The sequence below is a fragment of the Carcharhinus amblyrhynchos genome, chromosome 21, assembly GCF_965287045.1.
Source record: "Carcharhinus amblyrhynchos chromosome 21, sCarAmb.v2.hapA, whole genome shotgun sequence".
NCBI classification, from domain to species: domain Eukaryota; kingdom Metazoa; phylum Chordata; class Chondrichthyes; order Carcharhiniformes; family Carcharhinidae; genus Carcharhinus; species Carcharhinus amblyrhynchos.
The window spans coordinates 39727601-39743487 of NC_137344.1; the positions used below are offsets into that span (position 1 = coordinate 39727601).

General features: G+C 43.6%; 1 protein-coding gene across 1 annotated transcript in view; it reads right to left on the minus strand.

Annotated features, from left to right (window-relative positions):
• dnah9 (dynein, axonemal, heavy chain 9) overlaps positions 1-15887 on the minus strand; it is a 521732-nt gene that overhangs the window by 278443 nt on the left and 227402 nt on the right. The window contains exon 42 of the mRNA XM_080209043.1: positions 6005-6166. Within this exon, the coding sequence (XP_080065169.1) occupies positions 6005-6166 (162 nt within the window). The remainder of the gene's footprint in view (positions 1-6004; positions 6167-15887) is intronic.

A 15887-nucleotide genomic window follows, 5' to 3' on the forward strand; every position in this document is an offset into this window, starting at 1 on the left:
TCTTTTTACCAGTGACTCAACTCCCTCACTCTTTATGTCCTAGTGCCATTTTTGTTTTAACTCAAGTAGGGTCACATCCTCTCTCTTGTTGCTGCTTATGGTGCAGGATGTTAGAATTTATTTGTGTCACAAGTAGGCTTACGTTAACATTGCAATGAAATTACTGTGAAAATCCATTAGTCGCTCCACTCCGGCTCCTGTTCGTATACACTGAGGCAGAATTTAGCATGGTCAATCCACCTAACCAGCTGGATATACTGGCACTGGAGGGATGCAGAGGAGATTCACTAGGTTGATTCCGGAGTTGAGAAGGTTGGCTTATGAGGAGAGACTGAGTAGATTGGGGCTATACGCATTGCAATTCAGAAGAATGAGGGGAGATTTTGTAGAAATATATAAGATTATAAAGGGAATAGATAAGACAGAAGCTGGGAAGTTGTTTCCCCTGGCAGGTAAAACTGGAACTGGACTGTGGGAGAAAACTGGAGCACCTGGAGGGAACCCATGCCTGCAGACACAGAGAGGATGTCCGGATTCTGCACAGACAGTGATCCAAGCCGGGTCTCCAATTCGGGTTCCTGGCACTCTGAGGCAACAGTGCTACCCACTGTGCCACTGATGGGTAATATCCTGGGGGTAAATAGGCACACCAGCTTAGTATCTGGGAGCAGTGTATTATAATAATTGTTTTTTTTTAGGTTACCAAACCCCTGGAAGAGCTGTGAGAATTTCTGGCAGAAAGGATGAAGGGTTTCATCCATGCCTTTCTGACTGTGGAAGGAAACTAGAGCACCTGGAAGAAATTCACACAGATACGGGGAGAATGTGAAGATGACCAAGCAGATGATAGACAGGAAAAAGATTGTTTTTATTTCACAACTTTGGTGTTTCCAAAGAATGCGAAGGTGAAATGGACAGATAGATGTACAAACGGGTGGGTATTACAAGAAATGAGAGTTGACGACATAGATTATCGGTGGCAGACAGTTTAAATACTTTGAGCCTGTGGCATGAAGTATTGGTGTCGAAACAACAACGCTGGAAAGATTGGTGAAAGGAATGTCAGAGTGTGGGCAGGCAGAAGACCAGATGGATCAAGAAGATCGGAGAACTAACGGGGCTGGGCTTCATAAGGGCACAGAGCGAAACAAGATTGATGCAGCTTGGAGAAAGAGAGTACACATCACCATGGCAACTCGGCCTTTTGGGGTTATTTGCACCACCAGCAGGGCAGCATCATTGCTCCTGCAGTGGGTTAGGTGCATAAGAAATAACAACTGAAAATAGAGAAATCTTCTTAAATACCTTTGTCCATTTTTCTATTTTATTTCCTCTCAATGGGGACCGTGCGACACTGCACAAAATGGATGTCCACTTTCAACTAAGTGCTTAGTTGAAAGTGGACATGGGGAGTTATCGATGGTTGGCTACTGTTTGATGACCAAGATTAAGAACCTCCATCATGGCAAATCACAACACCTAAACCTGTGCCCTTCTATGCTGATGTTACTCATGTGGCGAACAGTGACCACAAGTCCGTCTACTTTAGGATAAAAATGGAAAGGGACGAGTGCCGTCCGAACGGGAGTGTGCTGAACTGGGGAAAGGCGAGCTATGGCAGGATTAGGAGGGAGCTGCAGCAAACTGATTGGGAGGGACTGTTAGCTGGCAAGTCCACGGTTGGCAAGTGGGAGGCTTTTAGGGACAAAATGAAATGGTTGCAGGGAAGGTATGTTCCGGTTAAGCGAAAGGATGGGAAAGGTAGGATTAGAGAGCTGTGGATTACGGGGGATATTGAAGACTTGGTCAGGAAGAAGAGGGAGGCGTATGTTAGGTCAAAACAAATGGGTACGGAGAGTGCGCTGGAGGAATATAGAGAGAGTAGGAGGGAGCTAAAAAGGGGAATTAGAAGGGCGAAGAGCGGGCATGAGATGGCTTTGGCTGGTAGGATTAAGGAAAATCCAAAGGCATTTTATTCCTATATTAGAGGCAAGAGAGTAGTTAGAGGGAAAATTGGTCCTCTTAGGGACAAGAGTGGAGAGTTGTGTATTGAGTCGGAGGGAATGGGGGAGCTCCTGAATGAATACTTTGCGTCGGTATTCACGAAGGAGAGGGGTTTGGAATCGTGCGGTCTCTTGGAGGGAGCGGAGGTTCAGTTGCAGGATATAGTTATTACGAGAGAGGAAGTGCTAGGGCTTTTAGGTAGCGTAAGGACGGATAAAGCTCCGGGCCTGATGGTATTTATCCCGGGCTCCTTAGGGAGGCGAAAGATGAAATTGCTGGGCCTCTGGCGCACATCTTCGTCTCTTCTTTGGACACAGGTGAGGTCCCAGAAGACTGGAGGGTAGCAAATGTGGTCCCGTTGTTCAAAAAAGGTAGTAGGGATAACCCTGGGAATTACAGACCGGTGAGTTTGACGTCGGTGGTAGGGAAGTTAATGGAAAAAATACTTAGGGGTAGGATGTATGAGCATTTGGAGCGTTGCGATCTAATTAGGGATACGCAACATGGCTTTGTTAGAGGGAGGTCTTGCCTTACGAATCTGGTGGAATTCTTTGAGGAGGTGACAAAAACGGTTGACGATGGGAGAGCCGTTGATGTCATCTATATGGATTTCAGTAAGGCGTTTGACAAAGTCCCTCACGGTAGGCTGGTAGAAAAGGTTAAGGCGCATGGGATACGAGGCCAGGTAGCTAGGTGGATTGAGAACTGGCTGGGAAATAGGAGACAGAGGGTAGTTGTGGAGGGGACCTTGTCGGGCTGGAGGCCAGTGACCAGTGGTGTGCCGCAGGGCTCGGTACTGGGACCTCTCCTCTTTGTAGTCTACATAAATGACTTGGAAGAGGGCATAGGTGGTGTGATCAGCAAGTTTGCTGATGACACCAAGATGGCAGGGTTGGCGGGTACGGAACTGGATTGTCAGGTGATACAACAGGATATAGATAGGTTGGTGCAGTGGGCAGATAGGTGGCAGATGGCATTTAATCCTGACAAATGCGAGGTGATGCATTTTGGACGGAATAATGCAGAGAGGAGCTATGTGATAAAAGGTAGGCCGATTAGGAGTATAGACATACAGAGGGACCTGGGAGTGCAGGTTCACAAATCCATGAAGGTTGCGTCACAAGTGGAGAAGGTTGTTAGGAAGGCTTATGGGATGTTAGCCTTTATAGGAAGGGGCATAGAGTATAAAAGCTGCCGTCTAATGCTTCAGTTGTACAGAACGTTGGTTAGACCGCATTTGGAGTACTGTGCCCAGTTCTGGTCACCTTACTACCGGAAGGACGTGGAGTCTCTGGAAAGGGTGCAGAGGTGGTTTACCAGGATGTTGCCTGGCATGGGGGGACTGGGTTACGAGGAGAGATTGAAGAAACTGGGACTATTCTCCTTGGAAAGACGGAGATTGAGAGGGGACATGATAGAAGTATATAAGATACTGAAGGGAATAGATAGAGTTAATAGTGAGAGACTGCTCCCTAGACTGGGTACGAACACGAGACGTCATCATTTAAGGGTGAGGGGGGAGAGGTATAATTTGGAGGTGAGAAGAAGGTTCTTTACGCAGAGAGTTGTGGGGGTATGGAACGCACTACCGAGTAGGGTGGTGGAGGCAGGAACGTTGGACTCGTTTAAGATGCAGTTAGATAGGCACATGAGTGAAACGAGAATGGAGGGATATGGTAGGGGCTATTAAATAGGGTTAAACCTCGGGAGACACCAGAAGTGCAGGCTGTAAGATTAATATTTTTGTCTTTATTCCACAGGTGGAGGTCCACCTCGTGTCAAGCGAGGGGCATGCACACGGCGGGTCGTGCGTGGGCTGCTCTTGGAAGTCCAGGAGTGGCCTAGTACTTCATGTCGGTGTGTGTGCTTGATCCTGGACCGGTAGACGGGCGCCGCAACAGCTCAGTGACTAGCACTGCTAGCTGTGCAGATACATGGATTTGGGCCTGTGTCTGTGGGAGTTTGCGCATTCTCCCTGTGGATGCGTGGGTTTCCTCCGGGCGCTCCGGTTTCCTCCCACACCCCAAAGATGCGCTCTTAGGCTAATCGGTTTTTACCAAATTGACACTATTTCTTCCCTGAATCTGACTGAGTAGGGTTCCATTCGTAGACACGCAGGGTAGAATAGGTGTAGGGTGATGCGGCGGCGCGGGCTCGTTGGGCCGAAGGGCCTGTTTCCCGTGCTGGGTTGTTCTTTGTAGTCCTCTTCCTGCACCTAGTGTTGTACTAAAGCAGACATTCAATCTCTTCCCATAACAAGGTTTGCCCTGGAACAGCTCACTAGTCTGTTGCCAGAGGCTTATAGCTTGAGGAACGCTGCTCCACATCAAGCATGGCTGCCCAAGAGACTCTCTAACTCTTACCACCAGCCTTTGGCATGTGTTGGAGTGATTTTGTAGGTTGACACTCAACCTGTCTGGAACACACCTTCCTTGGCCATCAAATCCTGGGGCAGTTTATGAACCTGGAGCTTCTGGCTCAAGAGATAGGGGCATTACCCACTGTGTCACAAGACGTTCTTTCTACTACACTGTGGTGCCCTCTCAATAGATCCACAGCAATCAGGGAGGAGGCAGAGGCTAGATTTTCTGAAGAATGGGTATATTTTTGATTCTTTCTGTTTGCACCTAAATGGGAAATGCTTGCCTCCTTAAACCCAATTCTCTGCCTGGGTACGTCCATTAATGTTGGAGCACAGGATGTCCAGATTTCATGGGTGGGATTTTCCGGCCATGCACGCCCCAAAGACGGAAAATCCTGCCTGAGACCAACAGACCTTTGAATGCTTGATGCCTGTAGTGGGCAGGATGAGAAAATTTAAGTCCATATGTGAGTCAAAGCATTGAAGCCTTGTTGTTCCAAGTGGCACAATTCAGATGCCAGCGGTGACCCATTTCAAATAAATAGGCAAACACTTCGTTTTTCTACTCTTTCTAGTCTGGGGCATTTAGGTTAATCAAGCACTGAACCATCCTACTGCCACCTGGCACAGCACAGTCTGAGGAACAAACTTAGCTACTTCTGGGGCTCCACAGCCAGTTACAACATCAAGCAGCGCAAACTATCAAACCCATTAGGATAGTTGCAAACAAATCGATTTTCCATGTTTTCCACAGTGTTTACAGCAGGGTGGGACAGTTGTTAGCACTGCTGCCTCCCACCACCAAGGACCCGGGTTCGATTCCCAGCTTGGGTCACTGATTGTGTGGAGTTTGCACATTTTCCCCATGTCTGTGTCCTCCGGGTGCTCCAGTTTGCTCCAACAGTCCGAAAGCCATACTGGTTAGGTGCATTGGCCATGCTAAATTCTCCCTCAGTGTGCCCGAACAAGTGCCAGAGAGTGGCGACTAGATGATTTTCACAGTAACTTCATTACAGTATTAATGTGAGGCTACTTGAGAGACTAATAAATAAACTTTAACCTAAAAGTCAATTGTTTTGAATGCCAGAGCTGTCCTCAATTTCAAGATGGCACCGGAATGTGGCGACTTCTTGCAAGCTGTGCCCAGTATATCTTCTAATTCTATCTTTTACTTTCATTCTGTGCTTCTAAAACTTCATTCTAACTGTTTTAAACTCCCTAACAATGCTCTTCTCTGTTGCCATGATGTGGAGATGCCGGCGTTGGACTGGGATAGACACAGGAACAAGTCTCAGAACACCAGGTTAAAGTCCAACAGGTTTATTTGGTAGCAAACCAAATTGGTTTGCTACCAAATAAACCTGTTGGACTTTAACCTGGTGTTCTGAGACTTGTTACTGAGTTCCCTGCTGCCATCAGACTTTTGAATAGATTCTACTTGGCATTAAGTACAACCTAGCTATGACAGTAACACTACATTCTGCACTATCGTTTCCTTCTCTATGTATGGTATGCTTTGTCTATACAGCGCACAAGAAACAATAGTTTTCAGTGTACGCTAATACGTGTGACAATAATAATTTAAATCAAATCGTTATCAGACTTGTATTGCTAAAACTTTTAAGCTGCAATGCATACATCAAAGAACTTGTTCACCAATTCCATCTGGATGATATCAAAGACCTTAAAGTCTTTGTCTTCCACCATCTTATCCTTGTAGACACGATTAGACTCATGCTGGTATAGCTTGACCAAGTCTTGAGGGGTTTTCAAACAGTCCGTTGTACTGAAGAGAATACCCTGTGCAAAGCAATCACAAAAGCTGCATCAGGAGAGCAGTCTGGAAAATGGAAAACAAAATGAAAGATTTGCAATTATATAATCACCTTCCACAGCCCGAGGATGTCCTGAAGCACATTATAGCCAGGAGTCACTTACCTGGGGTTGGAGACAGTGGACCATTAAGCGACTTACAACTGGCCCACACTGAGTTCAAAAGGAGAATGAGAAAAACAGAGCAAAATCGCAGTAAAACTAAAGTAAGTTCATTGCAGGGTAAGGAAGTGCTATTCGGGACTGTCTTTAAATTGCTGTAAATTTGAAAATATAATTTTTTTAAACAAGTAGCCATATTGTGTTGAACTGAGCAGAACCAGAAATAAGAGAAAGTCAAGGCCAGTGTAATAAGATGATACAAGTAATACAAAGCAGAATAAAGTCATTGCAAGGGAAGTAAAATTAAGACATGGCAGAGTAACTCAGTCGAGTGGCATGTGCCACCTGTAATATATGGAAATTCATGGAGCAGTACAGTGGCACTGCTGCCTCACAGCACCAGGGAGAACTGGGGTTCGATTCCCGGCTCGGATCAAGGAGTTTGTGTGGAGTTTGCACTGTCCCCCATGTCTGTGTTGATGCTCTGGATGCTCCAGTTTCCTCCCACAGTCCAAAAGTGTACAGGTTAAGTGAATTGGCCAGGCTACGTTTCCCTCGGTATCCAAAAATTTAAAGCTTAGGTGGTAAATGCATGGGTTTATAGAGATAGGGTGGAGGGCAGGTAGGGCCTGGGTAGGATGCTCTTCTGGGGAGTTAGTGCAGACTCAATGGGCCAAATGGCCTCTTTCTGCAAGGTAGGAACTTGATGGAGGGATGATATGGATGCTATTGGTTTCGTAGATAACGACATGCGCAGGAAGCTGCAGCAGCTTGAACTCTGGGTTTCAGAGCCTAAGAGAGGGTTGGAGTCACTATGGCACATCTGCAAGGCAGAGAGGCAAGTGAAAAGTATGCTCAGAGAGGAGGCCACACCATAGCTTATGGATCTGGATGCAGAGAGGGAATGCATGACCCCCAGGCAGTCCAAGGGAACTAGGCATTGCAGGAGGCCTCTTGGGTTTCTGCTTACAAATCGGTTTCCATTTTAGAAGCAGGTGAAGGCGATGGTTCCTCAGAGGAGTGCAGTCAGGGCCAGGTGGCACCACGATACATGGCTAGAAAGATGGTGAAGGAGAGAGAGCTTTGGATTTCTGGGACAGCTGGCAGCTGTACAAGAGGACACTTTGCACCTGAACAGAGCTGAGACGGAGATGTTTGTGGGCAGTTTTGCTAGTAATGTTGGAAAGGCTTCAAACCAACTCGGCAGGGATATGTGATCGAAGAAGAAATATTAGAGAGGAACACCAGGATGCACAAAATACTGGGAATCCAGGTAGCCCTAGCATAGAGAACAGGAAGTTAATAAATGAAGTTGAATTAAGGGAGAAAGGAACAATGTCTAAAGTGGTCTTAAACTGTGTGTGTGTGAATGCATAGAGCATAAGTCATGGGTAGATAGGTTTTTGACAGACAAGGAAATTAAGGGTTATGGGGAGAAAGCGGGAAAGTGGAACTGATCCACTTCAGATCAGCCATGATCTTATTGAATGGCGGGGCAGGCTCGAAGGGCTAGATGGCCTACTCTTGCTCCTATTTCTTATGTTCTTATGTGATAATAAATAAGAGATGGGGGAGTTACAGGTGCAGATTGCCATGTGGAAATATGGTGTTATGGTGATAACAGATCTGGCTCAAGGAAGGGCAGGAGTGGATATTAAATATCCCTCGGTACAAGGTATTAAGAAAAAGTAGGAAAGGAAGGAAAAGAGGAGTGGAGACAGTTAGGTTAAGGAGAGCATAGCGGTGCTGGAGAAAGAGAATGTCCCAGAGAGTTCAAGAACAAAATCAGTTTGCCTGGTTCCAAGGAATGAAAAGGATGTAATTACATTGTTTGCCATAGTCTATAAATCAGTGGTGGGCAACCTAGGCTCATGAGTGGGCAGCATGATTGGCCCTCCCATCTCAGTGGGCTCTAAGATTGAAATCAGGAGTGTTCAGTCACCATGACCCCATGAATAAGACTGAGTATGTTTAATACATGCTGAATATTCCATAACAAGTTAATCAGTTATATACTAATAGATCTATCAATTTCAAATGATAAAAACAAAATGAATATTTATACTTTGGATGCAGAGGGAGTGCACGGCTCTCACAGTCCATGTTGTGAGCAATGAGAACCTACCTCACTACACTTGCCCTTGCTTCATGTGCATATCACCTCAATCATACCTGCAGAAAAAAAAAACTACACAGATGGAAATCAGCAGAATGTGGCAACCCTACGTGTGGACAACAGCCAACAAAATGTCTCGTGGGCCACACTCAGAACCCAGATGCGTCGTATGTGGCCCCCCCAGGCTGCAGGTTGCTCACCACTGCTACAGACCATCAGATAGTGAGAATGATGTCAAAGAAACTGCATGGAGACACAAACATTACAGAGCGGTTATAATGAGGGAACTTCAATTAGCCAAATGTGGACTGGAATAGTAGTAGTGTAAAGGGCAGATGGGGCAAAAGTTACTAAAGTGTGTTCAGGAACAATTTCCACAATAGTATATGTCCAAAAAAAAAAGTATGTTAGGCCTGGTTCTCAGAAATGAGGTGGGCCAAATAGATCAAGTGTTAGTGCGAATACGTTTCGGAGATAGTGATCATTGTATCGTAAGATTTAGGTTGATGATAGAAAAGGGCAATGGGTAATCCAGGATAAGAGTAATTTACTGGGGGAGAGCTGACTTCAATGGGACAAGAACGGAGCTCTGCCAAACAGACTGGAATGAGAGGTTGCTGTGGAAAAACAGCAGCTGAACGATGGGCTACCTTCAAAAAGGAAATGGCTTAGGCAGAATCAAGGTATATTCCCTCAAAAGGGGAAAGGTAGTGCTCCCTGGATGAAAATGGAGATAGAAATTAAAATCAAAAAAATGCGTGCTTACGACAAGTGTGAGGTTAAAAATACAATTGAGAACCAAGAGGCATATGGAACATTCAGAGGGGCAAAACATACATTTGGAAAGTGAAGAGGGATTATGAGAAAATATTGGCAGCCAACATAGAAGGGAATCATTACATCTTCCGTAGGCATATAAATAAAATTGATAAGGAGGAAGAGTTGAATAGATTGTCGGTAGTTAAAGTTGACAAGGTACTGGGACCAGATGAGATGCATCCAAGGGCAATGAAGGAAGTGAGAATTGCAGGGGTCTTGGCCATAATCTTTCAATCTTCCCACGACTCAGCAGAGCAGCCACAGGACTGGAGAACTGCAAACATTACACCCTTGTTCAATAAAAGGCTGTTAAGGATAAGCCCAGTCAGATTTTTGTTTTACAGCCTCAAAGAAAATAGTTCTGAGAAGAATTGGACTCAACTAAAGGCAACAAATACCAATACAACAGCTAAAAATTCATTGGAAGAATTTGAGGATCGCTGTTATAACAATAGTATTTTTTTTCTTAGCTATATAGGAGTCAGAGGACGATTGAGGAATGTAAAACCATTGAAGAATTCCTCAAGGCAGATTCAAAGAACAAAGAACAATACAGCACAGGAACAGGCCCTTCGGCCCTCCAAGCCTGCATCGACCATGTGTTTCTAACTGGACCATCCATTTGTATCCCTCTATTCCCAGTCTGTTTACGTGGCTATCTATGATCCTATCATGTCTGCCTCAACCACCTTGCTTGGTCGTGCATTCCAGGCCCCCACCACCCTCTGTGTAAAATATCTGTATTGAACCTTGCCCCCCTTACCTTGAACTTGTGACCCCTTGTGTTTGTCATTTCTGACCTGGGAAAAAGCTTCCAACTGTTCATCCTATTATGCCCTTCATAATTTTATAAACTTCTATTAGGTCACCCCTCAACCTCTGTCTTTCCAGGGAGAACAACCCAATTACTCAATCTCACCTCATAGCTAATACTCTCCATACCAGGCAACGTCCTGGTAAACCTTTTCTGCACTTTCTCCAACACCTCCACGTCCTTCTGGTAGTGTAGCAACCAGAACTGGACACAGTATTCCAAATATGGCCTAACCAACGTTCTATATAACTGCAATATCATATGCCAACTTTTATACTCTATGCCCCATCCAATAAAGGCAAGAATGCCATATGCCTTCTTCACTACCTTTTCAGATGGACTCCCCAAGATATTGTCGAGAGTTTAAATATCTTCTTTGTGTCAGACTTGACTATAAAAAACGGTAATGAATCATTGATAAAATATTGACTTGACTCATGAGAGCATCAAAGTGATACAGATATAGATCTGAACATAAAGGGTCTCAAAACTGACCCTGATGGCATTCAGTTGACACCATTCAAAAAATAAATGATTTTAAAAAATAAAATTATCAAATATAACCATGATCAATGAGTCCCTTGCTTACACACTTAAGCATGTTAGAATGTGGCATTATTTCCACGGGCTGAAAGGGTACACATGTGATGCCAACTGGCATTCTAAAAGAACAAAACTAGAAACAAAAAGGTCCATTACTTCACCTTAAAAAGATCAGTTGGTTCACTGAACTTGCCTCAGAACCAGAATGAATGAAGCGTCACAATTTACAGCACTCAGCAATCCTTTCGGAGGCATATAACTAGATTATTCTTTAAATAATAGGCCAATTCATGAAGAGGCTTTAAACCCTTTAGATGAACACAATTAGTCTAAGAGAAAACACTGATCACAAGTTTGTGCTACTCATTATCCTGCCTGATCTGTGTGTGGCATGATCTCTGCCCTATACCACACTGGTCCAAATCTCTTTTGAAGGTTTGCAGCTACCTATTTGAAATAATCTGTGAACTGATGTAATGATCTTGAACTGAAATAATCTTCCAAACCAGTCTGTGCTTGCCTGAAGTAAACAATTTAAAATAGGTATTATTTTGAGCTACCTTTGAACTATTCTCATGTATCTATATTAGTCATCTTAATAGAGTACTAAAAATAAGAATCGTACTCTGTGCAGCCTAACCAAACCCTTACACAAGGACAAAATAGTGTGTTTTTATTTACATTAAATCATCCCGTCAACCCTGTAATCACTTCACAACACTTGGACCTTTAGGGAATTGTGGATAATAACATCAAATCTTATTCCTTCTCAACAAGTGAGGGTATATTTAGTTTTGCTTTTGCCACCTTCACAGCACCACAGTTATCAAAGTTAAATGTAATTTTCCAAACTTGAGCCCAATTCCCATCTCATCAAGATTTGTTTGGAGCCATTTAATTTACAATTCTTACAATCACACAGAATTTTGTGCCATCCATAAGCTTGGCAGCTGTATATATTATATACAGTATAAGTGTATGCATATATACACACACACTATTATATATGTGTACATGATGTACATGAGGAATTGTACACTTCTGCTAAAACTAAAGCCATTATTACAAATGCTCTGTCAAATAAATTGAACTAATTCTTACAAAATACAGAAATTACTTTTTAATCCTTTAATGGGGTTGTGCTACTGTTATGCACCCACTTCCAGTCCAACCTGATTTTTGAATGCAGCAAACTGGCAGACTGATGATGGGGAGCCTTGCCAAGTCACGAAATGATATCCCACCCACATCAAACTGATGTACCAAAACATGATGGTTAAAAAAAAATGCTATTGTCAGTGGCAGAGTAATTAGTAGTTTGTGTTGCAATGAAAATTCAGATGTGCCTATCCCTTTTTGAGGGGTCTGGGAAATGGGATTGCAAGCTGCGGGGAGGGGAATTCATTCTGAGCAGCTGTTACTGGGATTGGGGTACAGGGAGTGAAGGCAGGAGAATCAGTTGACCAAGCAGAAATTGGATCAAAAGACGGGGGCAAGGAACAGGAAGGGGATATGGTGGCCCACTCCCTTTAAGCAGGAGCTCTGGAGAAAAACATTCCTAAATATCCTAGGTCTACAATCAATAAGTACATTTCAAAAATGTTTTTGTAGTGAGGGATCAAACGTCTGATTTATTGATTCCCAACAGCACTGGTAGCAGTTGAGTCAGGAAAAACCAGTCTTAAAATGAGAACTTTATACAGGCATCAATTTGCATATTCCTATTCCAGTTATGGGCAGTGCGCAACAAACACCTAGGGTGGCACAATGGCGCACTGCTTAGCACTGCTGCCTCACAGCACCAGGGACTCGGGTTCATTTCTGGCCTCATCTGTGTGTCATCTGCAAGTTCTCCCAGTGTCTGCATGGGTTTCCTCCGGGTGCTCTGGTTTCCTGCCACAGCCCAGAGATGTGCTGGTTAGGTTGATTAGCCATATTAAATTGCCCTTTAGTGTCAGGGGGATTAGGAGAGTAAATACATGAGGATACAGGGATAGGGCCTGGGTGGAATTGCTGTTGATGCAGATTAGATGGGCCAAATGGCCTCCTTCTGCACTGTAAATTCCACGATCCTATGATTTCCCAATATGTAATTATGGTTACAAATGAGTATCTGCTTCCCATCTGCCATGTTGAATACTTAATAGGCCAGGCAGTTGCCAAATTTGCAGACTATTACTTTTAAAAACAGAATCATACCTTCATGTGGTTTTGAATGCCAGACAGATCATATAATAATAGAACCCTTACAGTGCAGGAGGTATATCGGGTCTGCACTGATCCTCCGACAGAGCATCCCACCCAGACCCACTGCCTGTCCTATCCCCATAACCCCACGTATTTATCCCACTAATCCCCCTAGCCTACAGTTCTTGAGCCACCAAGGGTCAATTCAGCATGGCCAATTCATATTTTTTGACTGTGGGAGGAAACCAGAGCACTCAGAGAAAACCCACGCAGACATGGGGAAAAGATGCAGACTTCACACAGACGGTCACCAAAGGCTGGAATTGATCCCGGGACCCTGACACTGTGAAGCAGCAGTGCTAGCCACTGTGCCACCCAAAATCAATTACAGCTTTATCTATGCTCAATTCCAGGTTTTATTAATTGAACTTAAATTCTTCCCACTGCTGTGGTGAGATTTGAACCTTCGCCTCGAGCATTTGCCTGGGTCTCTGGATTATTAATTCATTACCACTACATTACTTTCTCCCCTGGGTCTGGCAGTTCACAAATAACAGAACATGATGCTATCTTCTTATAACACTATGGCCAACTGTGTGAGCGACAACATAGATAACTTGCATTTATTTAGCACCTTTAATGTGGCAAAATAATCTCAAAGCACTTCACAAGAACGTCATTAAACAAAATTTGACACTGAACTTCAGGCAATATTTGGACAGGTGATCAAAAATTATTCAGAGATAAGTTAAAAGGAAATTCTTGAAGAAGAAATGGGACGTGTAAAAGTTCACGAGTAAACATAGAACTAGGAGCAGGAGTAGGCCATTTGGCTCCTCGAGCCTGCTCCACCACTCAATAAGATCATGGCTGATTTTTTTGTGGACTCAGCTCCACTTACCCGCCCACTCACCATAATCCTTAATTCCTTTACTGTTCAAAAATTTATCTATCCTTGCTTTAAAAACATTCAATGAAGTAGCCTCAACTACTTTTTTGGGCAGAGAATTCCACAGATTCACAACCCTTTGTGTGAAGAAGTTCCTCCTCAACTCTGTCCCAAATCTGTTTCCCCTTATTTTGGGACTGTGTTCCCTAGTTCTAGTTTCATCTGCCACTGGAAACAGCTTCCATGCTTCTATCTTATCTATTCCCTTCATAATTTTATATGTTTCTGTAAGATCTCCTCTCATTCTTCTGAATTCCAATGATATAGCCCCAATCTACTCAGTCTCTGCTCATAAGCCAACCCCCTCTCAACTCCAGAATCAACCTAGAGAATCTCCTCTGCATCCCCTCCAGTGCCAGTCTATCCTTTCTCAATAAGGAGACTAAAACTGTACTCAGTAGTCCAGGTGTGGCCTCACCAGCACCTTATGCAGCTGCAACATGATCTTGCTGTTTTTAAACTCCATCCCTCTAGCAATGAAGGATAAAATTTAATTTGTCTTCTTCATTACCTGCTGCATCTGCAAACCAACTCTTTGAGATTCCTGCACAAGGACACTCAAGTCCCTCTGTACTGCAGAAGGCTGCAATTTTTTACCATTTAAATAATAGTCCATTTTGCTGTTATTCCTACCAAAATGGATGATCTCACATTTACCAACATTGTACTCCATCTGCCAGACCCTAGCCCACTCAGATTATCTATATCTCTTTTTCATACTTTCGGTGTCCTCTGCACTTTGCTCTTCCATCTTAGTGTCACCTGCAAATTTTGACACACTACATTTGGTCCCCAACTCCAAATCATCTCTGTAAATCGTAAACAATTGCGGTCTGAACACTGATCCCTGAGGCACACCACTAGTCACTGATCACCAATCAGAAAAACACCCATTTACCCTCACTCTTTGCTTTCTGTTAGTTAAACAATCCTCTATCCATGCAATCATTACCTGTAACACTGTGCACTTTTATCTTATGTAACATTGGTGCAGCACCTTGTCAAATGCCTTCTGGAAATGCAGATACACCACATCCACAGGCTCCCCATTGTCCACTGCGCATGTAATGTTCTCAAAGAATTCCACCAAATTAGTCAAACATGACCTGCCCTTTATGAACCCATGTTGCATCTTAACAATGGGACAACTTATATCCTAATGTCTCGCTATTTCCTCCTTCCTGATAGATTCAAGCATTTTCCCCATTACAGAGGTTAAACTAACCAGCCTATAGTTACCTGCCTTTTCTCTACTTCCTTTTTTTAAACAGTGGCATCACACTTGCTGTTTTCCAGTCTGAGAGAACCACCCCAGAGTCCAGCGAATTTTGGTAAATTAGAACTAATGCATTTGCTATTTCTTTTAGTACCCTGGGATGTATTCCATCAGAGCCAGGAGACTTGTCTACCTTTAGCCCTCATTAACTTGCCCAACACTACCTCTTTCATGATAATGATAGTTTCTAGGTTCTCACCTGCCATAGCCTTCCTGTCATCAATTTTTGGCATGTTATTGGTGTCTTCCACTGTGAAGACCGACACAAAATATCGGTTCAATGCCTCAGCCATTTTTTCATTTCCCATTATCACATTCCCCTTCTCATCCTCTAAAGGACCAATGTTTACTTTCGCCACTCTTTTTCATTTTATATATTTGTGGAAACTTTTGCTATCTGTTTTTATATTCTGAGCTAATTTATTCTCATAATCCATCTTACCTTTATAGCTTTCTTTGTGGCTGATCTTTAAAGATTTTCCACGAAGTTCCCACTAATCTTTACCACTTTGTATGTATTTTCTTTCAATTTGATACCCTTCTTTATTTCCTCAGATATCCATGGTAGATTATCTCTTTTTCTACAGTCCTTCCTTATCACTGGTATATACCTTTGCTGAGCATTGTGAAAGATCGCTTTGAAAGTCTTCCACTGTTCCTCAATTATCCCACATAAAGCTTTTGCTCCCAGTCTACTTTAGCCAAGTCCTCCCTCATCCCTTTATAATCACCTTTGTTTAAGTACAGAATGAAGGGCACTGACTGTTGAAAATATGGCCAGCCATGGTGGTATGATTAAAATCAGGGGTGCATGAGAAGCCAGAATGGCACAAAAATATCAAAGGGTTACTGGGCAGGAGGAGGTAGGGATTGCGGAGTTGC